This window comes from Panthera leo, chromosome A1 (genome assembly GCF_018350215.1).
Source record: "Panthera leo isolate Ple1 chromosome A1, P.leo_Ple1_pat1.1, whole genome shotgun sequence".
Classification (NCBI taxonomy): domain Eukaryota; kingdom Metazoa; phylum Chordata; class Mammalia; order Carnivora; family Felidae; genus Panthera; species Panthera leo.
The window spans coordinates 149,297,366-149,321,204 of record NC_056679.1 but is presented as its reverse complement, the minus strand read 5'-3'; the positions used below and the strand labels follow the sequence as shown (position 1 = coordinate 149,321,204).

General features: G+C 37.9%; 1 protein-coding gene and 1 non-coding gene across 2 annotated transcripts; both read right to left on the bottom strand.

The window, feature by feature from the left end:
- Window positions 1-17,713: 17,713 nt before the first annotated feature.
- LOC122200966 (cytochrome c oxidase subunit 7C, mitochondrial) lies at window positions 17,714-20,013 on the bottom strand. The gene is made up of 3 exons (XM_042906771.1): window positions 19,760-20,013; window positions 18,628-18,771; window positions 17,714-17,816 (listed from the first exon to the last, which is right to left on the bottom strand). Exons 1-2 carry the CDS (start codon window positions 19,832-19,834, stop codon window positions 18,655-18,657), a joined length of 192 nt encoding a protein of 63 aa, XP_042762705.1. The 5' UTR covers window positions 19,835-20,013; the 3' UTR covers window positions 17,714-17,816; window positions 18,628-18,654.
- On the bottom strand, window positions 17,916-17,978 carry LOC122202975. Its single transcript, XR_006194999.1, has one exon. It is a non-coding gene; the product is annotated as a small nucleolar RNA Z39 (small nucleolar RNA).
- Window positions 20,014-23,839: the final 3,826 nt, after the last annotated feature.

Genomic DNA, 23,839 nt, shown 5'->3' with positions numbered 1-23,839 from the left:
ATAAATTCAGTAAAGTTTCAGGATTCAAAACCAATATACAGAAATCTGTTGTCTACTGATCCACTAATAGTAAACTATCAGAAAGAAATTATGAAAACAATCCTGTTTACGATCGCATCCAATAAAATGCCTAGGAACAAATTTAACCAAGGAGGTGAAAGACCTAAAATGAACACTCTACATTGATTAAAAATTGAAGAAGACACAAAATAAATGGAAAGATATTCTATATTTATACACTGGAAGAATTACCATACTTAAAAATTCCATACTACCCGGGGCGCCTGGGTGGCTCAGTCCGTTAAGCGTCCGACTTCGGCTCAGGTCACGATCTCTCGGTCCGTGAGTTCAAGTCCCGCGTAGGGCTCTGGGCTGATGGCTCAGAGCCTGGAGCCTGCTTCCGATTCTGTGTCTCCCTCTCTCTCTGCCCCTCCCCCGTTCATGCTCTGTCTCTCTCTGTCTCAAAAATAATAAAATAAGCATTAAAAAAAATTTAAAAAAAAATAATAAATAAATAAAAATGTCCATACTACCCAAATCAATCTATAGATTAAATGCAATCCCTGTCAAAATTCCATGGTATTTTTTACAGAACTAGATCAAATAATTCTAAAATTTTTATGGAACTGCAAAAGACATGAAATAGTTAATGCAATCCTGAGAAAGAAGAACAAAGTTGGAGATATCATGCTCCCTGATTTCAAACTATCATACAAAGCTATACTAATCAAAATAGTATTACATTGCATTAAAGCAGACACACAGATCGGTGGAACAGAATAAAGAACCCAGGGGGAGAAAAAAATACATATATGGCCAATTAATTTACAACAAAGGAGCCAAAACTATGCAATGGGGAAAGGACAGTCTTTTCAAATGGTTCTGAGAAAACTGGACAACCATATAAAAAAAAAATGAAACTAATCCATGATCTTATACCATACACAAAAATCAACACAAAATGAATTAAAGGCATGACTATAAGAACTGAAACCATTATACTCCTAGAAGAAAACTTTGGCAGTAAGCTCCTGGACATAGCCTTTTAATTTTTGGATTTGAGTCTAAAAGCGGAGGCAACAAAAGCAAAAATAAACAAGTGGGAATACGTGAAACTAAAAAGCAGCAGAAAGAGCGAAGGAAACCATCAACAAAATAAAAAGGCAACCTACTGAATAAGAGAAAATATTTCCAAATCATATATCTGATAAAAGGTTAATACCCAAAACACATAAAGAATTCAAACAACTTAATAACAGCAAGCAAACAAGCAATCTGATTTAAAAATGGGTAGAGGATCTAAACAGACATTTTTTTTTTTTCCCCAAAGACATACAGATGGTCAACAAGCACATGTAGAGATAGGCAAATCAAAACCACAATGAGATATTACCTCACATCAGTTAGAATGGTTATTATCAAAAAGACAAGAAATCACAAGTATTAGGAAGTGGAGCAAAGGAAATCCTTGTACACTGTTGGTTAATGTAAATTGCTGCAGCTACCATGATAAACAGCATGAAAGTTCTTTAAAAAATTAAAAGTAAAAGTATCAAATGATTCAGCTTTGTTACTTTTCAGTATTTACCAGAATGAAACGAGAACACTAACTTGAAAAGATATATGCACCCCTATGTTAATCGCAGCACTATTTACAATAGCCAAGATTCTGAAAGAACCTAAGTGTCCATCAATGGATGAGTGGATAAAGAAGATATCACACACACCCATACACACACACACACACACACACACACACACACACACATACACACACACACACAGGAATACTATTTAGCCATGTAAAAGAAGAAAATTTTGCCATTTGTGACAACATGGTTGGACCTTGAGAGTATTATGCTAAGTGAATTAAGTCAGAGAAAGGCAAATACTGTATGATTTCACTTTTCAATGGAATCTAATAAAAACAGCAAACAAAGAAAACAAAATTTATAGACAGAGAACAGATTGGTTTGGTTATCAGAGGGGAAAGAAATTGGGGAGTGAAAGAAAGGGTGAAGAGGTAAATTGTATGGTGATGGATGGTAACTAGACTTACTATGGTGATCACAAATATCAAATATGTATACAAATATCAAATTATTATATCATATAACTGAAATTAATATAATGTTATATACCAATTTTACCCCAGTAAAAAATAGAAGTAAATAAATCGTGACTGTATTTGTTACATTAGTTGTTCATATGACTATGGCGTTCACATGATATTTGTTTTTAGTTGTAATTCACCTGTAATTTAGTTTGACATCTGGGAGTCAATATCTGAAGCATTCCTAGTTATAATTCTCTAGCTCTTAATACCATATAATTAAAGTGTTTATAGGCATTGTGAATTTAATTGACATGTAAAAATATGTTTATAGATGATAAGCACATAATTTTCATATCAAACATCGAAAGTAAGTGTGAAACTTTTTTCCTTGTAATTCTTTTGACAGAGACTTTTTCAATGGTTTAACTTATTTTTTTCTCATAATTATGTTATTGAGTAGTTTTGGCTCAAAATTAGAGAATTTATTTTAGCCTTGATAAGGATCCAAATGCTACATGACATGTTGGAAATTGAATTAAAGACAAACTTAAATACTTTAGAAGACAAAAACAGAGAGATGAGTAAGAGTTGGAGGGTACAGGGACACAAAAAATTAATTACAAAAGAAATACTTATTTTGGAGGGGAAAATAAGTGCTTCTACAGCATTCTTCCACTCCTCCCCAACCCTGTTTAGTGACTTAGAGTTTCTGTGGCATGAACTAGACCTGAATTTAAATGTCCGTAGGTCTGTCACTTTATAGGTACATGTCCTTGGACACACTTGCATTCTCTCTTAGCCACAGTTTTTTAATATGTAAAAAAATCTTCTCTGTCTCACTCCTTAACCATTAACTTGCTAGGAAATCTTTGTTAAATTGCACGGGATCTACCTTCAAATATATCCTTGTTGCTCCAAATCCTCATTATACCTCATCTGATTATTGTAATATGCTTCTCCTTTGTCTCCTGCTTCCAATCCCGCTCTTTCTGTCCTTAATGCAGAAGCCACCGTGAACCTGTGAAAATTTAGGTCAGATTGTATCATTTTGCTCCTCTAAACATTCCAGTGACTCCCCTTCTCATTCAGAGTAAAAGCCAAGGTTCTTACAAAGGCTTACAAGATCTGACCTGCTCTGCTCCGCAGTGACCTCTCTCTAACTAGGCTCTCTCACTGCTATGCTCCTGCCACTCTTTTTTTGCTATTCTTTGAATCCAACAGGCACCTGCCTTAAGAATACTCTTCCCCCAGATACCTCATGTTTTTGCTTAAATATTAACTCATCAGTGAGGCTTTCTTTGACCATTTTAAAATTACCACTTACCCCTCCCTGCCCTACTCACTTTCACTCTTTCTCACTTTAATTTTTCCAATGGCACTCCACCTTCTAACATACTATAACATTTGCTTATTATGCTTATTGCTTACCATCTTTCTTCCCTCTTTAGGATGTAAACTTAACAAAGGAGGGATTTTGCTGCTTTGTTCACTGATGTATATCAAGCTCCTAGAACAGTGTGTTGAAGCTGGTAGGTGCTCAATGAATATTTGTTAAATGAATGAATGAATAAGTGTCTATGCCAATAAGTGTTGTTTTGAAGATTAAATGGTTTGATAGTCCTTCTATATTCTTGCCGAGATATTTCTAAACTTTTCTGTTTATAAAATGCCATCAGTTATCCCCATATTCTCAATTGGATAAGAAATAAACATTAAAAAAACACCATGTAACAACAGTTTTAAAAAGATTACAATGAGCTATACATTTTTTATTCATTAATATATTTGTTTGCTTTGAGGCCTAGAGCCCTATGCCACTGACACATTCATAGTGTTATTAGATGTAGCTTAGCTAATCCTACGGCTAGGCTAATAGAACATCTTGAAAAGATTAAGCTTCTGTGGAAACAGTAAATACACACACACACACACACACACAGTCAAAAACAATAGTCAGTTTTAAAATCAAGTGAATGAAGATCAACAATAACACTAAGAGGTGACAAAAATATACTGAGATCTAATTAATGTTTCCACTGCAGTTAACACAGTACCTGCTTAGTTAACTGCATGATGAGCAGGAAAAAAAAAAAAGGACTATCAATACCTCGTGCTGTGGTGAAACATACATCATATAATGTGTGAAGCACCTATTCCTCAACAAACAGTTGATTTTGAATATCAAAACCAGGGGTACTGCACTTTATAGTGTGGTGTCAAACTCTTTCATGTTTTTAAATTTGATTTTCTCAGATTATAACAAGCAAAGCACACTTTTTACATTAAGTTAATCTCTCCAATAAATTTCCCTCTTGAGAAGGTCTGTGCAGATTATTATGCATAGGCCAATATTTTGTCATTCTCATTTATAACTCAGTCTTCTGTGATTCTCTGATTCACACAAATAAAGAGACAAAATTGAATGTTTAAACCTAATGTCTAGTCTCTGAACCCAGACAGTCATCATGTTGGTGTAGACCCCTCATGAAACACAGTCTGAAACGGCCCCCTAATTGTCTCTACCATATACTAAGTGTAATTACAATCTTTCAGTAAGTTTCAGGACATAGTCTCTCTTCTCTAGGAAACTCTCAATATACTGATGAGATAAAAAATTGATTAATTTTCTTACTCTCTTGAAATGATTGTTATATATGTGTGTGTATAGGCTAAAAGTCTGAAGTAACTGCCTAAATTATCCTTGAGGGCAACTCAAAGATATATTTAAATGGATATATATTGAGTTCTATGAACATAGAAATTAAATGAAACCTTGAACAAATGTTGCCAAAAATTGTTTCTAAATCTGCCAACTCTTGCTTCCATCCTTTTAACAGTCATTTTTGTGACTCATAGGCTACATTTTAACAGCTAAATTTTAGCCTTTTTAAATTCTCTTAACATGTTATTTTGGTTTGCTGCTTGGGAAGTTTTTCACGTTTTCAAATTGATGATTGATTTTGATGGGGTTTTGGGGTAATGAGGGGTTTGGAGCCGATGGCCAAAAAAGAATTCTTGAAGACGTCTTTGGTGCAAAAAGGTGATTTTATTAAAGCATGGGGACAGAACCCATAGGCAGAAAGAAATACACTGGGGTTGTGACAGGTAACTGATTATATGCCCCCAGGTTGGGAGGGGATTAGGGAGAGCATAAGTCCCTAAAGAATTTTGGAAGCAAGGTTTCCAGGACTTTTGAGGGGCTAGCTTTTGTTGGGAAAATGGCATTTATTACTGTTTAGTAAAAACTCAGTCATGAGACCCTTCAGATGTATATAAGGGGGCCATAAACTTGGGGTATGATTACCAGCATATATCCTGGGGGAGTTGAGATAAAGGAAGTTTCCAGAAGGAATTTTTATATGTTAAAGAAGATTTACAGGATTGGGGAGGGGGTGGTCAGGATAATGTTAAGCCAAGGTTCCCTTTTGCCCCTAGCAAAGTGTCAACATCGAGGCAGCTGAGCTCCTAGAGGGAGGTCACTCTGCCTGTTTCAAGGACTTGTCAATGGGCTATAGGCAGTAAGGGAATTTAGTTTTTCATTTGCCTTTGTTTTCCATACCACCATGGCAAGCACCTAAACCCCTTTCCTTGGTTTTTGGGTAGGCAGGAGTATCCAAGGAATATCACACATATTCTACCTGGGTTGTGGGGCTGGTGCTATTAGCCTGTACTTTGCCCTCAGCTTGCCTTATGCTTTCTCCTCAATTTGACTCCAGGGTGTTGAGGTCCGAAGTTTTGTCTTAGTGAAGAATATTCTTAACAATGTGATATTTTGGAGTCTATCATGATTACTTACAAACTTTACAAAAGAGGTTGTCATAGCAACCAGAGCTTAGTAGCTCAGTGTTCCAGATTTTCAGATTTGTTTTTCATACTTAAGTAATATCATCTCTCTGCAGTGCTTTAGACCACTTGTAAAATAAATGAAATGTTTACCAGGAGCATTAAAAAGAAATGCTTAAGGAATTTCCTATAAATAAATGTTTCTGTGCAATTTGCAAATGTATGTCTCTATATAAATGTATGTGTGTGTATATGTGTTTTATCTATAATACGTATGTAAATATATGCTTTGTGTGACCCATCCTCTTCCCCACATATCTATGACCTCAAATTCTGCTCACCCTTCAAGACTCAAACTCCACAAAATTGTCTCAGATACACCAGGTATTCAGCTTTCCCATTCTCTCATAGCCCTTTTGAACCTCTGGTCCTACACTTATCCTATCCTAATTGTACTCAATTAAACTATGTAAGCATCTATCTTTTTTAATTTTTTTAATGTTTATTTATTTTTGAGTGTGAGAGGGAGACAGAGTGCAAGCAGGCAAAGAGCAGAGAGAAAGGGAGACAGAGAATCCCAGGGGTCTCCAGGCTCTGAGCTGTCAGCACACAGCCTGACGTGGGGCTTAAACTCGTGAACCACAAGATCACAACCTTAGCTGAAGTCAGACATTTAATTGACTGAGCCACCCAGGCACCCCTGTAAGCATCTATCATCTTTATCTCTGGGTTTCTGCACTCCTGAAAGATAGGAAATACCATCTTACTTCTTGCCATGTTTCTCTCAAAGACCACTACAGTAACTTAAAATGTAGGAATTAAATAGATATTGAGCAAAATATATGTCTTTGTCAAGCAACTCTTTGGGCAGGGCACATAGAGTTCTGCTTGATGGAGTACTGAGATTCTATGTACATATGCAAATAGCACTGCCTTCAACTTTAGAGTTCACATTCATCTTATTAAATATTAAAATGAGCTCTCTGTAGAGTACTACCTCTTACTGTCACTTGATTAACTGCACTATAAAGTTATTTTATAATGCCAGAGAAAGTGCTAAGTATTCAAGACATCAAAAGACTTTAGCACGGGTCTTAGAATGTAGAGGCCTTAAGATCTTAAAACCAGAATTAAATTAACTGTTGAGATAGAGAAGCCAAAATACTTTTCACATTGGCTGGCCTCGTGAAGAATTTTCTATTTTCATTCTTTTTCGAGCCACAATGTAAAGATCCAGTTTTTGTATTTTGTACAATATAATAGAATTGCTAAATAATTTAATAAAGTGCATAGATAGTACAAATCTATTATGGAAATAAGAAAATTAGGGGGCAACAAGAAACATTATTTTCCTGCATTTCATTTCCAAGTATCTCGTATAGTGAATATTCTGTCCTTCCATTTTTAATGTTCTAACTCTGACTGACTCTCATATTCCTATTCTCACATTACTGCTTCCTGGTTATTCTTCTTTCCCCATTTCTTTTCTTACTAGGCTGTCAGGAAGGTAGTTACAAATTAATATTAGTCTTGTCACCTACAGGTTCAGAATTGTAAAGTATTGCGGCCCACCATCATTCCTAGACTTTCAGTTGTCACATCAACCCTCCCCACCTATCCTGCCCGACCATGACCTTTCCTCTACCACAAGTATCTGTCTAGTCTCATCTTAGGGTACTCAGGCGAGGGGCTCTTCACACTTGCAGAAGAAGTCTTACTTATTTTCATATCTTCAACTATGTTCATATTTTTCTGTATACTTGGAACGTTCTTCAGTTTAATTCACTTCCACAAACATTAACTGAGTACCTACCTAATGTTTACCAGAGACTGTGCTATGTCCTAGGGACACAAAAATGTAAATATGGAGCAGTTGCCTTTAAGGATAGTTCATTCTTTTAATCTCTCTTTGTCAATACTTTGGTCTTTCCTGTACATGCTACTTACAATACTTCTGAGAAAAAAATTTCTGATTTAACTGACCTGATGCTGCTCATTCTTTTACTCCATATATTCTCTTACTCCATATTCCATAGTTCTTCTTCAGTTGTGTTATGTCATCTGTAACTTCCCAGGTTTTTCTCTGGGAAATGCTTTTAAAATTCTAGAACTTGTAATAATATTCATGTGGGATCCAAGGAATTTAACAAAAATCCCCTACCCCTTGACAAGCAGAGCAAGACTAACTCCATTTTGTGCTACACCCACCATCTCATGTATAACCCCCACATGACCTCCTTATTGCTTAAGACACTCCCCCACCCTAGTCAAGCCGCTGAGCACACCCTTACTGGAAACCGGCTCATATAGGAATGCGGAACCCCTAACCGCCAAAGAATGTAAACCCTGTCTTTTGCCGGCCAAACTTGTGCGCCAATTCCGACCAGAGTGATAGGCTAGTTCAAACTATAGGGTAAATTGTAATTCAATTGGCCACCTGCGTGTAGACCGGCATGACTGTGCAACTTTCTGTGTGTGTTACAATCTTATTGACCACTAGCCCCTATAAAACTGCTACGCCTCTTAACCTAGGGGTCCAAGTCCCTGTTCCGCTGTGTCGGGTATACTTGGGCCCAAGCTCGAGCTTGCAAATAAACCCTCGTGCGTTTGCATGGTATTGGCTCCTTGGTGGTCTCTCAGATTTGAAATCGGGGGCATTACATTCATATTTCCTATATTATTTAATAGGTCACTTAATAGGTATATTTAAAGCATCTTTATGCTCTGAAACTTTTACATATAAAAACTTTATACCCTGCGGAGTTCTGGAAGAGACTAATCTATAGTAAAAAAAATCAGAAGAGTTGTTGCTTCTGAGATAATGGGGACAGTGATTGACAGGGAGGGGGCACAACAAATGGAACTTTCTGTGCTTAAAGTTTGCATTACACAGGAGTATATATTCATCTAAATTCATAAAGTAGCCACTAAGATTTTGTCCTTTTTGCTGTATATAAATTTTACTTTTTTATGTCTTTGTTTTGTATTTATTTCTTAGCAGTTTTATGCCTTTCCTTCATAGGGTGAAGTCCTGAACAAAGGAGGTTCTGTCCTCTTGGAACTTGGGGGCAAGCACAGTGGTACACGGAAGCATTCTTTTTTTTTTTTTTTAAATTTTTTTTTTCAACGTTTTTAATTTATTTTTGGGACAGAGAGAGACAGAGCATGAATGGGGGAGGGGCAGAGAGAGAGGGAGACACAGAATCGGAAACAGGCTCCAGGCTCCGAGCCATCAGCCCAGAGCCTGACGCGGGGCTCGAACTCACGGACCGCGAGATCGTGACCTGGCTGAAGTCCGACGCTTAACCGACTGCGCCACCCAGGCGCCCCACGGAAGCATTCTGATGAAGCTCGCTGAAGCCTCTCTTTTTGGGTTCTTATACAGGCTTCATTACACAGGTATGATTGATTAACTCATTAGCTAGAGTGATTGATTCAACCTCTAGCCCTCTCCTCTCTCAAGAAAGCAGGGAATAGGACTGAAAATTCCAACCCTCTCATTTAAGGTTGTTTCTCCTGGCAACCAGATTGCATTCTTAGGTGCTTTCCAAAAGTCACCTTCTTTAACATAAACCCAGTTGTGATGGAAAGGGACTTGTTATGAATAACAACACACCCATTTCTATGGCTCCAGCATTTTCTGGAACTGAGGGCAAGAGACCAAATATTATAACAAAAGATGCTCCATTGCTCTTATCAGGAAAGTCTAAGGGTTTGGGGAGCTGTGAGCCAGGAACTGTGGATGAAGGCCAAATATGTAGAAGGAACATACTGTGGCTATCTGAATGACCAAATATTTATAATTTACTTTCTCTGATGATCAGAAAGGTTTTTTTGGAGGACATGCCGGGGGGGGGGGGGGGGGGGGGCGGGAATTAGATTTAGAAGGTGTCTTAGTCCCTTTTAAGCTACTATAACAGAGTACCATAGACCCGGTGGTTTATAAATAATAGAGACTTATTTCTCACAGTTTCGTTAGCTAGGAAGTCCAAGATCAAGGTGCTGGTAGATAGTGTCTGGTGAAGGCCTGTTTACAGATGGCTGTTTTGCTGTGTCCTCACATGGCACAAAGGGGCAAGAGAGCTCTTTGGGGCCTCTTTTAAAAGGGAAATAACCTCATTCAGGAATGCTCCAATATCATGATCTAATCACATCCCATAGGTCCCACCTGAAAATACCATCACTGGAGATTAGGTTTCAACACAAATTTTGGGGGGGGACACACACATTCAGTCTATAGCTGGAAGTACTTTTTTTTTTTTTTTCCTGTGGTAACAGAAATATTTATAATTCCCTTTCTAAAATCCACAGAATTTTTTCAGACAATTCACATTAAATCCCATAAGGGAAAAAATTGCAAGCCAGATTCTTGCTATAAACTCATCCTACAGATGAGGAGAATAAAGGCAAAAAAAATGTAGATAAAATTAAATTTTCTTACAACTTGCAGCCCACTGATAAACACCTGAGACAAGCAGAGTGACATTCCTCAGGAACTCACAACTGCCTTAACATTAATGCTTTGCTAGAGGCAAAAAACAACCTTAGCTTGACAACAGCCAAATCTCTAGGATCCTGTAAATCTTCTTTAACATATGAAAAGCCCTTTAGAAACTCCCTTTATCTCTACCTCTCCATTTAAGAGTATATAATCAATCACTCCTCACAATCACAGAACAGCTCTTTCTACCCATGGTTCCTGTCCCTGTGCTTTAATAAAAATTTCCTTTCTTGCACGCAAAATGTCTCAAGAATTCGTTCTTGACCATTCGCTCCTGGCCCACAACACATCACTACTGGGTGCATGAGAAAGTATTTTTTGTAGTGTAAATGAGAGCAATGTCCCCCAAAGCTCAGGCTGTTAGGGTAAAAACATTTGAGAATTCTAGATTATCTTATTTTTTTAATTGGTAATAAAATAATGATACCCAGGTTAAACAGTTTCAGTTCTGCTACACTGCATGCATACAACGCATTTAATTTGTAGTGGTGGGAAAATCTATGGTTTCCATTACATATATGGAGGGAAGAAACTCCATGAGTGTTCTTGTAGCTGAAAAGGGAAACTATGCCCATTGAACCATCAGAAATTGCCATCTTCTAGATCAAAATCTGGAAAAATTGGTAATTTTATATGGTTCAACTTAATGTATACTGTCTGGGGAACATGAGATGGGTTTTGGTAGTTAGCATGAGAGCTTGAGCATGGATAGAGATTTCTCACTAAGTTTATGGATAGTGAGAAAAGCTCTTAGAAGGTAAGGTATGGGAAATTTTTTTGATAATATTAATTAGAACAAATCAGGGTTAAGATATTTAACAGATCATCTTCTGTTACTAGGCATCAGGAGACAATTTCCTAGACTGGCTCCTCATATACTTGGAAATGCTATTAAATCCAATTAGTATTCATCCTATCTCCATATATCTAAATATATCTGTTAAAAGCTTAATATTTACCAAGCATAGTATAAGTTTTGAAATCCACCAAAGAAAACACACAAAGGTTATTCTAAAGGATATAGAGCTCTATTAAGATACTGAATAATTACTCAACAGTTATCAGGTATCTGCCTTTTGTCATATCTGATAAATTCGGGATAGGGCAGTAAATTTTAGTAGGAATAATCTGAAAAATTCAAATTTGAGATGACTTTGCAAGGAATACTACGTAGAGTTGTACTGTTTTCCAATGTACAAAGTAGAATGAAGACGACTAGACAAGGGAGCAAAAGTGCTCTGGTATGATGCTGTGTCCATTTAGAAGAGATTCAATTTTCTAATTTTTACATAGGTGTCCAATGGGTAAGTGAGGTCCAACAAAATGAGAGATAAGGTGGAAATGCCTAGTTGGTAGTTACTCAAAACTGCATCTCAAAAAATTATTTTAAAAGCCAAAAGCTATTTACCTCCATCATTCTGGCCCAAGTCCACATTCGGGGATGCAGAAGAGATTTTTACTTATTATTTCAGTTTTTGAGTGGTACCCATATTTGTAATTGTAGACACAATTCATTTTAAATTAGAAGAGTCCTTAGAAAGTCATCAAGTTGACATGGAATTCTACAATGGGACAGAGATATAGGGAAGTAATCTTTTTCAAGATCCTATGGAGTATACAAGTATTTCATTGAGGGCAGGCTAAGTTTTTCTGTAGTAATAATCCTAATCCCAGAGCTTTAAAATAATGAAAATTTCTTGCTCAATCTATACATTGGACAAGTGGCTGTACTCACTAGTCTCTCAGGGATCCAGGCTGATAGAGGCTGTATTCCTGCAGTACAAGGAAGGGGTACAATGTCTTCTGTAAGCTTCCATGAAGAAGTAACACATCACTTCTGATCATATTTTCATTTGTCAAAGCAAAGGAGACAGAGTTCGATCCTGGCATGCACATAGAAGAACTGGCAGACTTGTGAAAAACCCTATTGCCTATTACACCAGGTTAGGAAAAGACCCAAACAGTTTGTACCCATATTCAAATATGAGTTCAGGAAGTCTGTCCAAAATCAAGTATAAATTATTTGAATTATATGTTCACTAAAAAATCTTCACGGTATCAATGTTAAATACATAGAAAGAGGCTATCTTCCTTTTGCTGTATAACATTTTAATAGCTGGAAGAACAAAATATTATTTCATAATGGATAATTTTTTAAAAAAATTTTGATAGAGTATAAATCATGTAAAATATTCCACTATTTACTATAGAAAAATTATTTATTTTCTATTCAAAAGAAGAAAAAAAAAATAACCCACAACACTATTTCTCCTCTTTCCATAACAGTTTATTCTGGTTATAATCTAAAGACCTTCGTTTATTGGATACACTAAAATAAAAGGCTTATTACTTTTTGACATTTGGTTTCCTCTTTTCAGTACACAGACCTTCCTTGACTTATGACGTGGTTACATCTTGCTAAACCCAACCTAAGTAGAAAATATCATTTAGTTGAAAATGCATTTAATAAACCTAACTTGCATAAATAGCTTAGCCTAGCCTACCTTAAACAAGGTACGCTTGCATTAGCCTACACTGGGCAGAATCATTTAGCACAAAGCCTTTTTTTCTAATAAATAAATAAAATGAATATCTCAGGTAGTTTATTGAAAACTGTATTGAAAGTGAAAAACAGAATATTTGTTAACCCTGTTGTTTACCCTGGTGATCCTGTGGCTGACAGGAAATAGTGGCTCTCTGCTGCTGTGCAGCATCACAGGAGAGGATCCTACTGCTTAATGCTAGCCTGGGAAAAGATCAAAATTCAAAACTCAAGTATTCTAGTTTCTACTGAATTTATATCAGCTTTCACCATTACAGTTAGAACACCTTAAGTCAAACCATCATAAGTTGAGAGCTGTCTGTACTACACAGACTAGCTGCAGCAGGCACTGTCTTTCACACACCAAAAGCCACTTTCTTTTCCCTTTCCAGTAGAAAACAGATTTGTTTCAGTGCCCACTCTTCCCAAGAAGACCTGGGAGAAATCTTAATTGCTCAAATCTAATCACTGTGGTACCAGCCATTCCCCTTGCTAGTGTAGTATTTAGAAATGAATATATGACCCTTGTGACCAATGAGGAGTGGATTTCTAGGCAATTTTTCTTCACACTTAAAAATAAGTTCAAACAGGGGTGCCTGGGTGGCTCCATGAGTTAAACAACTGACTCTTGATTTCGCCTCAGGTCATGATCTTATGGTTCACTTCCTGGAATCCAGCCACATTCTGGGCTCAGCACTGACAGCATGGAGCCTGCTTGGGATTCTTTCTCTCTCTCTCTCTGCCCCTGCCCTGCTTGTGCTCGCTCTCTCCCACTTGAAATTAAAAACTTGAAACAGTAATTTTTCTTGCTGGATATTGCCAAATCTATGTGGGATGCTTAGAACTATGGCAGCCATCATATGACAAACAAAGCAAGACGTTACGAACAACAGGTTGAGTAAGATAGAAGGCCTTTAAGTCCACTGGGCTCTATTCTTTGTTAGGTAAAACTATGCATTCCCTAATTCGTTACATCAGTGTTTCTCAAAATACTAGTCTCAAACAAGATCCACAGCTTTTGCCTTTTCATCAAAGTTTGTCTACAAAGAGTATCAGATGGACTAAACAGTGTGGGCAGTGACGTAGCTCAGTTACATTTTGGCACAAACTCCTTTCATTGAGTCTGCAGTAACTGGATTACTTCAATATACATTTGGTTGGAGAAACCAATTCAGCAAGTCTTTGGGGAAAAACTTTTTCATCCAGAAAACATGGAGACATACACTATTTTGGCGTGCAGATTAGGCCTGGGATTTGCTCTTTTTAAGTAGTTTTATCATTCTTGGTTTCTACTCAATAAATGTTCATTGACCACTCACTAAATTATACATGCAGGATACATGAATAAATGTCTCCCTGGTCTCATAAATATACGCTGGTATGAGAGACAGGGAAGGAAATCAGTAATTACACTACATGCTGAGCTGATTGGAAAGCTGTTTACGAAGTGTTGGAGACTTATGTGTAATGTGTTTGGGATATTGGGGAGGAATCATCAGGATAAAGCTTTACAGAAAATGTGGCACCTGAGCTAACAAGATTTGGAGGAGGTACATAAAACTGGAGCTGTATAGCTACGATGATAATGAAACTGTAGGGAAATGACTGAATGACATACCAAGGAGCTGGCATTTTACTGATGGTGACAGCTTACTGTAAGATCAGACTTGCATTTTACTAACATGCTCTCAGGCATTTTTGGACACGGTAAGATTAAACTATCAGCTGGATACTTAGTGAGAACTGTAGCTGGAGTAACTGAAAATACCAACCGCAACTGCAGAAAGGCTGTGGGATCAACTAGAACAACTTAAATAATGTGTTTCCTCTACCTCACCCATTTTTCAGTTAAACAGTCCACATTAGGCACTTAGAGAAATTTGCCTAAATAAGACCGATTTCCATTTCTAATCTTTGAAACTAAATAGATGTAACAGGAAGTGAGGCAGTCTCTTGAAGAAAATATACAATCAAGTCTGGTTTTGAATCCAAGCATCTTAAGTCCTAAACCTGTATTAACTGCGTTTGTTCTGCCTCTGTAGCAAAAGTTTTTTTTTTTTTTTTTTCTGCTTTGGGGTGGCCAAAGCTTAATTATGGAAGCAATAATAGTTTTCTTAAAAGCAAATGGCTGGGTTCTGGCCCCTTGCAAAATCCCTAATCAGGTATTCTGGAGTCAAGGAAGCATCCCTGTGGGGTACTTTACTTTGCCTAGCTTAGTTTCAGACATGCGTGTATGAGTCCTTCCAGTTTAAGTTTTCCAAAAGAATCTGGATTTTTATGAGAATCTTGTAGTTTTAAGTGTTGGCGTGAATTTTGAAAAGCCAGTATAGGGGAAAAAGAAGAAAAAAACCAAAAACATTCTGTGGTGGTTTTTCAAAAAAAAAGCCAAGCCAGTACTTTAAAATATGGTAGATGGAAGCATATTCTTATATGAAATGGTCATGGTTATGTGTCAACTTGACTGAGCCATGTGTCCAGGTATTTGGTCAAACATTATTCTGGATATGTGTGGTGTTTTTGGAGATTAACATTTAAATTGAAGAAGTTTCATTAAAGCTTGATTATTCTCCATAATGTGGGTTAGCCTCATCCAATCAGTAGGAGACCTTAATAAAAAAAAAAAAAAAAAAAAAAAAAAAAAAAGACAGGGGTACCTGGGTGGCTCAGTTGGTTGATCATCTGACTTTGGCTTAGGTCGTGATCTCACAGTTCTTGAGTGTAAGCCCTGCATCAGGCTTGTTGCTATCAGTGCAGAGCCTGCTTCACATCTTGTGGGGCTCCAACTTACAACCCTAAGATCAAGAGTCTCCTGCCCTGAGCCAGCCAGCTACCCCCTGGAAGAGGAAATTCTGCCAAGATACATTTGGACTGGAAAAGTAACTTTTCTCTGGATCTCCAGCCTTCAGCGCTACCCACCAGAGTTTGGACCTGTCAAGCCTCCACAATCACATGACCCAGTTTCTTAAAAAAAATCTTTCTACATACATATGCCATTTGGTGTTTTCTGAGTATACTACTACTCAGTATAGCTGCTGAATGAAGCCTTTTTATGACGGGGCAATCTGTGCTCCTCTCCTAGGATGGGCAAAGTAGGTTTTTCCCTCATTCATGTAAAATCCTCAAATACTGTAACTTAGGAAGACAAATATAATAAATCAGATGTTATCTACCTAGACTTTGCTGTCCAATCAATAGTAAGTAAAGTCTGATTTATATTTTACATCAGAAAAAAATCATTTAGGACTTGCCAGAAATTAAAATGTTTTTATATAGTTATTGAATCTCAAAATACAAGATATACACTATTCCTAGATCCTCCAAAAAAATGAAGACAGCTAAATTTGTAATTTAATGGCGCAGATCTGAACCAAGAATTTGAAATCATTTTATGAACCTTAAACTTCCTACTTTCCCAAAGATAGAAAGCCGTAATGTTACAGAAACGCAGGAAGACATCTGATTCATTAATGGATAATCAAAAAAAAACAAAAGGACAATGACATGCAAGTACAGGGAATAAGCCAGGCAAAGTCATAAAGATTTAATTGTATCTATATTTAAATGGTTGTTATGTAGCTATTGAAGGGTGTAAAGATAGGCCCTGTCACATAAACTGAGAAGCGTGTTTTTAGAGCTCCAGCAAATTAGTAGTTTAACATTAGGGGTATATAGGAACTCTAATGTTACGGTGAGGCAGCTCTCTTGTTCCATGAAGAAATGTAGAACCACCCACAGCAATTTTTTAAGAATCCACAGAGACTTTCTTGTAATTATTCTAGTTTTTAAACACTGCTTTAAAACCTATAGCCTCCCAACCTGGGTGGCTCAGTTGGTTAGGCGACCGCCTTCAGCTCAGGTCATGATCTCACAGTTTGTGAGTTCGAGCCCCGTATTGGGCTCTGTGCTGACAGCTCCCAGCCTGGAGCCTACATCAGATTCTGTGTCTTGCCCTCTCTCTACCCCTCCCCTGCTCATGCTCTGTGTCTCTCTCTCAATAATAAGTAAACGTTAAAAAAAAAAAAAACCAAAAAAACAACAAAAAAACAAACATAGCCCCCCAATCACCAAAAAGTCTAGAGCTCAAATACACCACTAGTTTACAACCTCTATTTTATGGCATTCTAATACAAGTGGTATTCCAAAAGTGACCAAACTAGGATTAAAACATTCAGCAACTACCTTTTTCCTGCCCCAGTTCAAAGCTCTAGGAACTACGTCATTATATTTTAAGTAGCTAACAGCATTTTACCATCCATAACATAAATTTGATTCACGGATACAATTACTCTTCAGAGGCATCTTTTAGTCCATGTCTACTAAAGTTCAAGAATAAACTTGGGAGTATTTCTATGTTTTATCTTGCATGCTATTACATTTCATTTCAAATATTCTACTTTTATTCAGTCTAAACAAAACTAGTATTGGTCAATAGCAAATTTATCAAGGCAAAAAATTTAGTTTTAGATCACAAGTCTGGAGGGAAAAAAGCTCTTGGACTTCACTCTATACACTATTGGTTTTCCTCATGATTAAGTAATTGTCACTCATGAAGAAAAACTTTACTGCTTCAAGTAAAGACTAAATGTACACTTCTTCCTCTTTTTCAATTAAAAAAAATTATTCTGGGACAACAAAGTCAAGTTTGCATTTTATATAACATAAATTACCAACAAGGTCCTGACCTAGTAATCAAAAATTAAATCTCAAAATTTAAAACCAAGAAAGAGGCTAAATTTACACATATTTTGAGCAAACAAATACTAGTACATTTCCTAAATAAAACGTCAGCACAATTATTACATTCCAGGTTTCAGAGAAGAGGCATTAAGGATTCATGCCATAAGTTTATTTACAAACATATTGAGTATGTTGAATTCAAGAGTTTGATCCATTTTTCAAAGAGACTGCACCTCTTAAAATGCTCCTTTTCACACCTGCAAATAAAAAATATATATATTGGTATTTAAAACGTCTCACCTATTAAAACAGAAACCATGTACTTTCATACACATATTGTCTGTCCATCAGTTTGGTACATCAGAAAGCGTTTACAGTATCATGACTTTATTCATACTGATTTGCTTCATCATATGCACCAAAATCTTTCCATTATGCATCACTTGGATAAAGAACTTCCCTTGTATATAATGAAGAATAGAGTCTTTTCTTTCCAAAGGATAGTTTTGGAATTTATTCCAATCATTCCACAGATCTTCCCAAAATGTTGCTTTGAGGCAAATTCTGATTACAATTATGCTAAATAAATCTTTTCTTCTCACGCAAAGAATCTGTTAATCTTCTAGCACGTAAGACTGATTGGGGTATGCACAAACAGATGTTGCCCTAACGTTAATTAGTCTATCAGAACTCTACCTGGTTAAGTGTGTGAACTGAAACAAGACTAGCTAAAAATCCTGGTTCACCATCACCAGTTAATGGATATGAGGCAACTTAACATCTTTGTGTCTTAGGCCAGGTGAAGTCACCCAACCTCACAGGCTTGCTAGGTGTAACTAGATGACATTAATGTAAAGTGTGCCTGACAAACAGTAGTATCCAATACACATTGGCTTTCAGGCAAAGAAACATTTATTGCTTCACCAACGTGTCTCCACCAAGGCCACATCTACACTAACTTCAGAAATCGGCCCTACACACTGTGTGGGTGTGATGGGGGGGGGGGGGGGAGGGGGGAGGGGGGAATAAGGAAAAACAATGTTTTAAGATTAGAAATCCATTAATTACCTGTTTAATGGATTAATTAAAACATCCTTATTTCTTAAGCAGCTGGTGTCTTACTATAAAAAAAGGTGCAGCAAATCCAGAACCAAAGTACATAGTCATCATAACAAGTAACCGCCACTTGTTTTCCACTGAAAATGGCAAATTCTGTTGGGGAAAAAAGAGAACAACCAACAAAAATGAAACTGAATCATCTGATTTTATAGATTATAGAAGTACACAGGGGATGCTAGGTATATGTTTTTACATAATCAGGTTATGTATGCCATATATCATATCGTATTTCAAACATTATGTTTTACATCCTATGACCTTCATGTAGGACAACACTGTAAGGTTTAAAAAAAAAAAAAAAAAAAGCACTGGCTTTACTGAGCACAGGCAGTGGTCTTAATAACTCTGGTGTATCACACTGGTTAAGTTTTCCCTTTTACTTTAGAAAAGCCGAAAAACTTATTCTTCAGGGGACCTGTTTTAGAAAAAGAATGCACTGTTCTGGTTTGCTATTTGTTAGAAACTAGTCACCTTGTAAAGGCACACGGCAAAGTTAACTGAATTACGAAGATCGACTTTTTCATAACCAAGCGGCGCTACCATCGAAAACCCTTCTTCCGCCCTTTCCTACTAGGCCTCGATCACTGGAGGTAGTTACTGCTAACTACTCGACTTAGGCTATTGATACTTGACGCTAAACCCAACTTCAACTAAAGAGATTTAATACTTCTAATTTAGTTAACTAGCTTAGACTCGACCCACAACCACAGGCCCCCATATCCTCCTTTGTTTCCGACGACCTTCACTCCGAGTCCGGTGACCTCTAGTTCGGCTTTAAGCCACAAATATCTGCAGCATTGGCCTCAGGGACCCTCCAGATCTCGGAGGGCGCGGAGGGGAGCGCTAGGGCCAAGTGGGGCCTAAGGCTCTTCCTATTCATTCCTTTACCCGCCGAAGGCGTGCAACCGGGGTCCTGCGCTTTGCCCCTGGTTCCTGGGGGAAGTGGAACGCTACCCGACGTCCCAGCTCACCTCTCCTGCTTACCGTCTCCCTCTCCACGGTCCTTGGGAGGCCTTGGAGTTCAGCAAATCGCAGCTAAGTGCCCCCTCCCCCAACGAAACGGGGCCCCTAACACACTAACCTTCCCTGGGCCCTCCTCATAATGGCTTCTACGGACCACAGAGGTTGTGAACCTCCGGATGCTCTGTCCCAACATAGCGCTGTTGGAAGTTCTGCGAAAAGCGCAGAGCCCCTACACGATAGAAACGACAGCAGCAAACCAAGTCCTCTTCTTTTCACGACCTTGTTCTCCGGTGTGTAAGACCCGGAAGGGAAGATGGGAAATGGGGAGAGGCCACAGAAAATGAGACAAGATGGTGGGGTCTGAGGATTGTGGGAATTGTAGTTCAGAATGCGGCATCGCCTTGTCGGCTCTGAAGGACTATGGGAAACGTAGTCCGACGCGAGAGCCGGATTGCTTGTGGGGGTCGGGTAGAGGTACTGGCTGTGTGTGTTAGGGAGGCCGGGAGGGTAAGAGCCCAAGGCGTTTCTACGTGCAATTTAGTCAAACCTGATTTCTTGTCGAGTTCTGATCAGGATTTTGGGGGCCGGATTCCAGAACAATTGTACTGAATTGAGTGACGCAGTCTCACCGAGTTTATGGAACACAAAAATAAACCTTTACCTCTTCTTTTTTGGGGATTTTTGTTTGTTTTCTTTTAATGCTAGGAGCCTGTGATTTGCAGTACTCTGCCAGCGCTGAGAGAGGTGTATACCGTGATCTTATACGAGGAAACAAAGCATAAACTGAAGTAACGAAACACTATGTAGTACGAAATATGTCGAAGAGAAAATTGAGATGAATTGCTAAGGGAAGGATTCCTGAAAAATATAGGTTATTAAATAGAACAGAATTAGAGACAGGGCAGAGCAAACTCAAGGCCGATGTGAGTATGGCATGTTCAGAGAGTGAAAGAGAAAAGCAGCTTCTTCTATCTGGAGTTAGCCTGGCCTGAGGATTGGTGTTCTGCTGAACATAAACAATTTCACAGAACATCAGCATCAGACAAAGTTACTCTGTGTCAGTGATGGATCAAGGAAAGAGTAAGATCACTCCATTTTCATATCTGAACATAGACAAAACATAATATTGTCCAAGTAACAAAAATGACCAAACATCACCATATCCAGTCTAACATGATGAGTTCTGTCTCTTCACCAATTACCACCTTAACCTTGGATTAGTCTTTCTTTTTGCTAAGTGAGATTTGGTAAGATAGACGTAGTCGCAGAAAACAAGCCCAAATCTTGTTAAGTCTTGACATCTTTTTACCGAGATGCCAATAGCTCTTCATGGTATTTGGTTTCCCTTGATGCAGTGAGTAATAACCCAGCTTGTTCAATTGTAAGTGTGTTTCTGGTGGTCTTTGACTAGTGGGATTGGGAAGTGATATATAAGGCTGGGAAAGTGGTATTAGGTTAAATTGTGAAGAGCCCTGCTAACCTAAGTTTTATGTTATTCATCTGTGGGAGAGCATATATTGCCCTAGATGGCTCATTAATACAGCAGCAGTAAATAAAGTCTTGCTTTGAAAACTGGGTATAAAATATATACATTAACATATACTTTACTTATCTTCTGTAAGAGAAAAGTGTTGCTTCCCCACCTCCAACCGCCCCCTGCCCCCACAAAAAAAACTCCACTTTAAAAAATTAATAAGTTTATTTCTACAAGTAACTTCTGATTAAGTAGAGACGCATGTAATGCATTATAACTGGTGTTCTCCTCCTAATAGAGGATGTAAGACATTAACATTTTTTAAATGTCCTGTTCAGGGCTTTTATATATTAAAGGATTCTTATCTGACTATAATTGGGAAATGTTTTCACATTTAGTATTTCTGAATTGTCCCTTTCAGTCTAATGAATGTAATATCCCCTGTATATTTGGTTCACTGTTAGTTCTAATTCTCACTGTTTGAGTCTCCCCTGCATATCTGGCTTTCGTCTAACTCCAAAGGGAACTCCAGGATAGATTCTAGCAAATGGCCTCAGAACTGTCAGCCTCCTCATGGGTCCTGTGCCAAAATAAAGATAGCTGCAAATCCTTTCATCAAGATATAGAGCCTGCCTTCTCATCCCAAATCTGGGTGGACTCTGACTATTTTGACCAAGAGAATTTGTTATAAGTGATACTGTACCAGTGTCCTGCCCAGGTCTTATGATATTGACAGTGTCCTTTCCTGTCTTTTGGAACACTTGCCCTGGGAACTCTGAACATTCGTGTAAGAAGTTTGACTACTTTTATGGAGAGGCCTCCTGGAGAGTCCCCAGAAGTCGACCAAAAGTAGGTGAAAGGGGTCAGCTCAGGTGTCAGGCATGGGAGTGAGTTATCCTGGATCCTCCAGCTCAGTCCAGCTGCCTGCTGAATATCATCAGTGAGTGTCCCCAGTCAATGCGATTTGAGGAAGAGTTGCCCAGTAGAGCTGTGCCCAAAATGCTGATCTACAAATTTGTGAGATAAAATAAAATGATTGTTCTTCCAAGCCATTAAATTTGTGATAGTTTGGAGGTACCTGGGTGGCTCAGTCAGTTAAACTTCTGACTCTTGATTTTGGCTCAGGTCATGATCTCACCATTTGTGGGATTGAGCCCCATGTCAGGCTCTGTGCTGACAGTGCAGAGTCTGCTTGGGCTTCTCTCTCTCTCCCCATCTCTCTCTGCCTTTCCCCTGCTCATGCGTGTGTGCGTGCTCTCTCTCTCACTCTCAAAATAAATAAATATTAGAAAAATTTAAATTTGTTAAGTTAAATTTAAATTTAAATAGTTTGTTAAGCAATAGTGAATTACCAGGACAGACACCTAGAAGTAAGACAGCCATTTTATTTAAGGAAATCACCTGCCATTGGAAGAACACACTTTCTTATCATCAATCTATATTTAGGAATCAGTTATGTTACATAAAACATTTATCTTTGCTTAATACATACCTTTCTGTCAGATGATGCTTCTATGATAATTCTCTAGGGGTAACGGAAATGACTGTGCTGAACATATCAAAACATGGAACGTCTGGGAAGCAGAGTGGCTCCATTTGATGGTGATATAGCAGCTGGCATAATACAGCTGTGTATACAGCACTGATACAGCAGTGGCTCCCCTGAAGGGAGTGCTAAATACCCTCAGAAAGTCACGGTGCAGCTTTTTGATGCTCTTGGTAACTAGAAGGTAAATGGAATGGGATTGAAAGTTGATGAGATCACGTATTCCTTGCATGATTACTCACCTTTTTGTTAATGGCTAGATATTACCCACAGAACACATTCTTGATAGTTATTTAAAAATATTTTCTAAAGAATGTTTTTGTCATAAAGCCAAACTGAACTCTAGGGAAAGTTTCTTATTAGTTTCCATATCATTTTTCTTCATTGCTAATTAGTGACCAATTAATAAATTAGTTAAATAGCTAAGATACTCTGAGTTTCGGGGTTTTAAGCTAATCTCAATCTCTTAAAATTCGCTACGGAGGGAAGAAAAAGTTTTAAGAAATTTGTTAGTCTTCTTTTTTGAATAGGCATTGTGGTAAATTAAAGATGGCCACAATTTCTTTGTAACTCTTACCTTTGAGAGGTGGGTTCTAACTCCCCCCACCTCTTGACCTTAGTGACCTGCTTGACCAATAGAATGCAATAGAGTAACATTCAGATATTTCTGAAGCTGACTTATCAAAAGCTTTGAAGTTTCCATTCAGGCAACTTGGAATGTTTTCTTGAGAGGAGACAGCCACCATGTAAGAAGTCTAGCTACCCTGAGTGTACCAGGACTGTAAGGGAACCCAAGCGAACCCTTTGGAGAAGCCTCCTGGGGGCAGGGGGAGGAAATGAGGGGGGAAAATAGGCCAGATCAGCTTCCAGCTGTTCCTGCCATATCCTAGCCTGGGCACCAGATATATGAGTGAAGAAGCCTTCAGGTGACTCCAGCCACAGTTATGATTTGCCTATGATTTTATGAGCTATGTTAAACAAGAACTGCCCAGCTGAGCCCATCAACCTCCAGAACTGAAGAGAAAAAAATAAAATATTGTTTTAAGCTGCTAAGTTTGGGGTAGTTTGTTATATAGGAGTACAAAACCTGGAACAGGTATCATGCACTATTTATTGGTCTAACAATCTAAATTTAGTCATTATAGTTGGCAAGAAAAATGTGAATTATCTTAGAGAAA

Coding starts and splice junctions, on each gene's coding strand:
- LOC122200966 (XM_042906771.1), bottom strand. CDS start 19,834: ATGTTGGGACAGAGCATCCGGAGGTTCACAACCTCTGTGGTCCGTAGA. Junction 18,772..19,759: donor ATGAGGAGGGCCCAGGGAAG/GTTAGTGTGTTA, acceptor TTTCCCCAACAG/AATTTGCCATTTTCAGTGGA.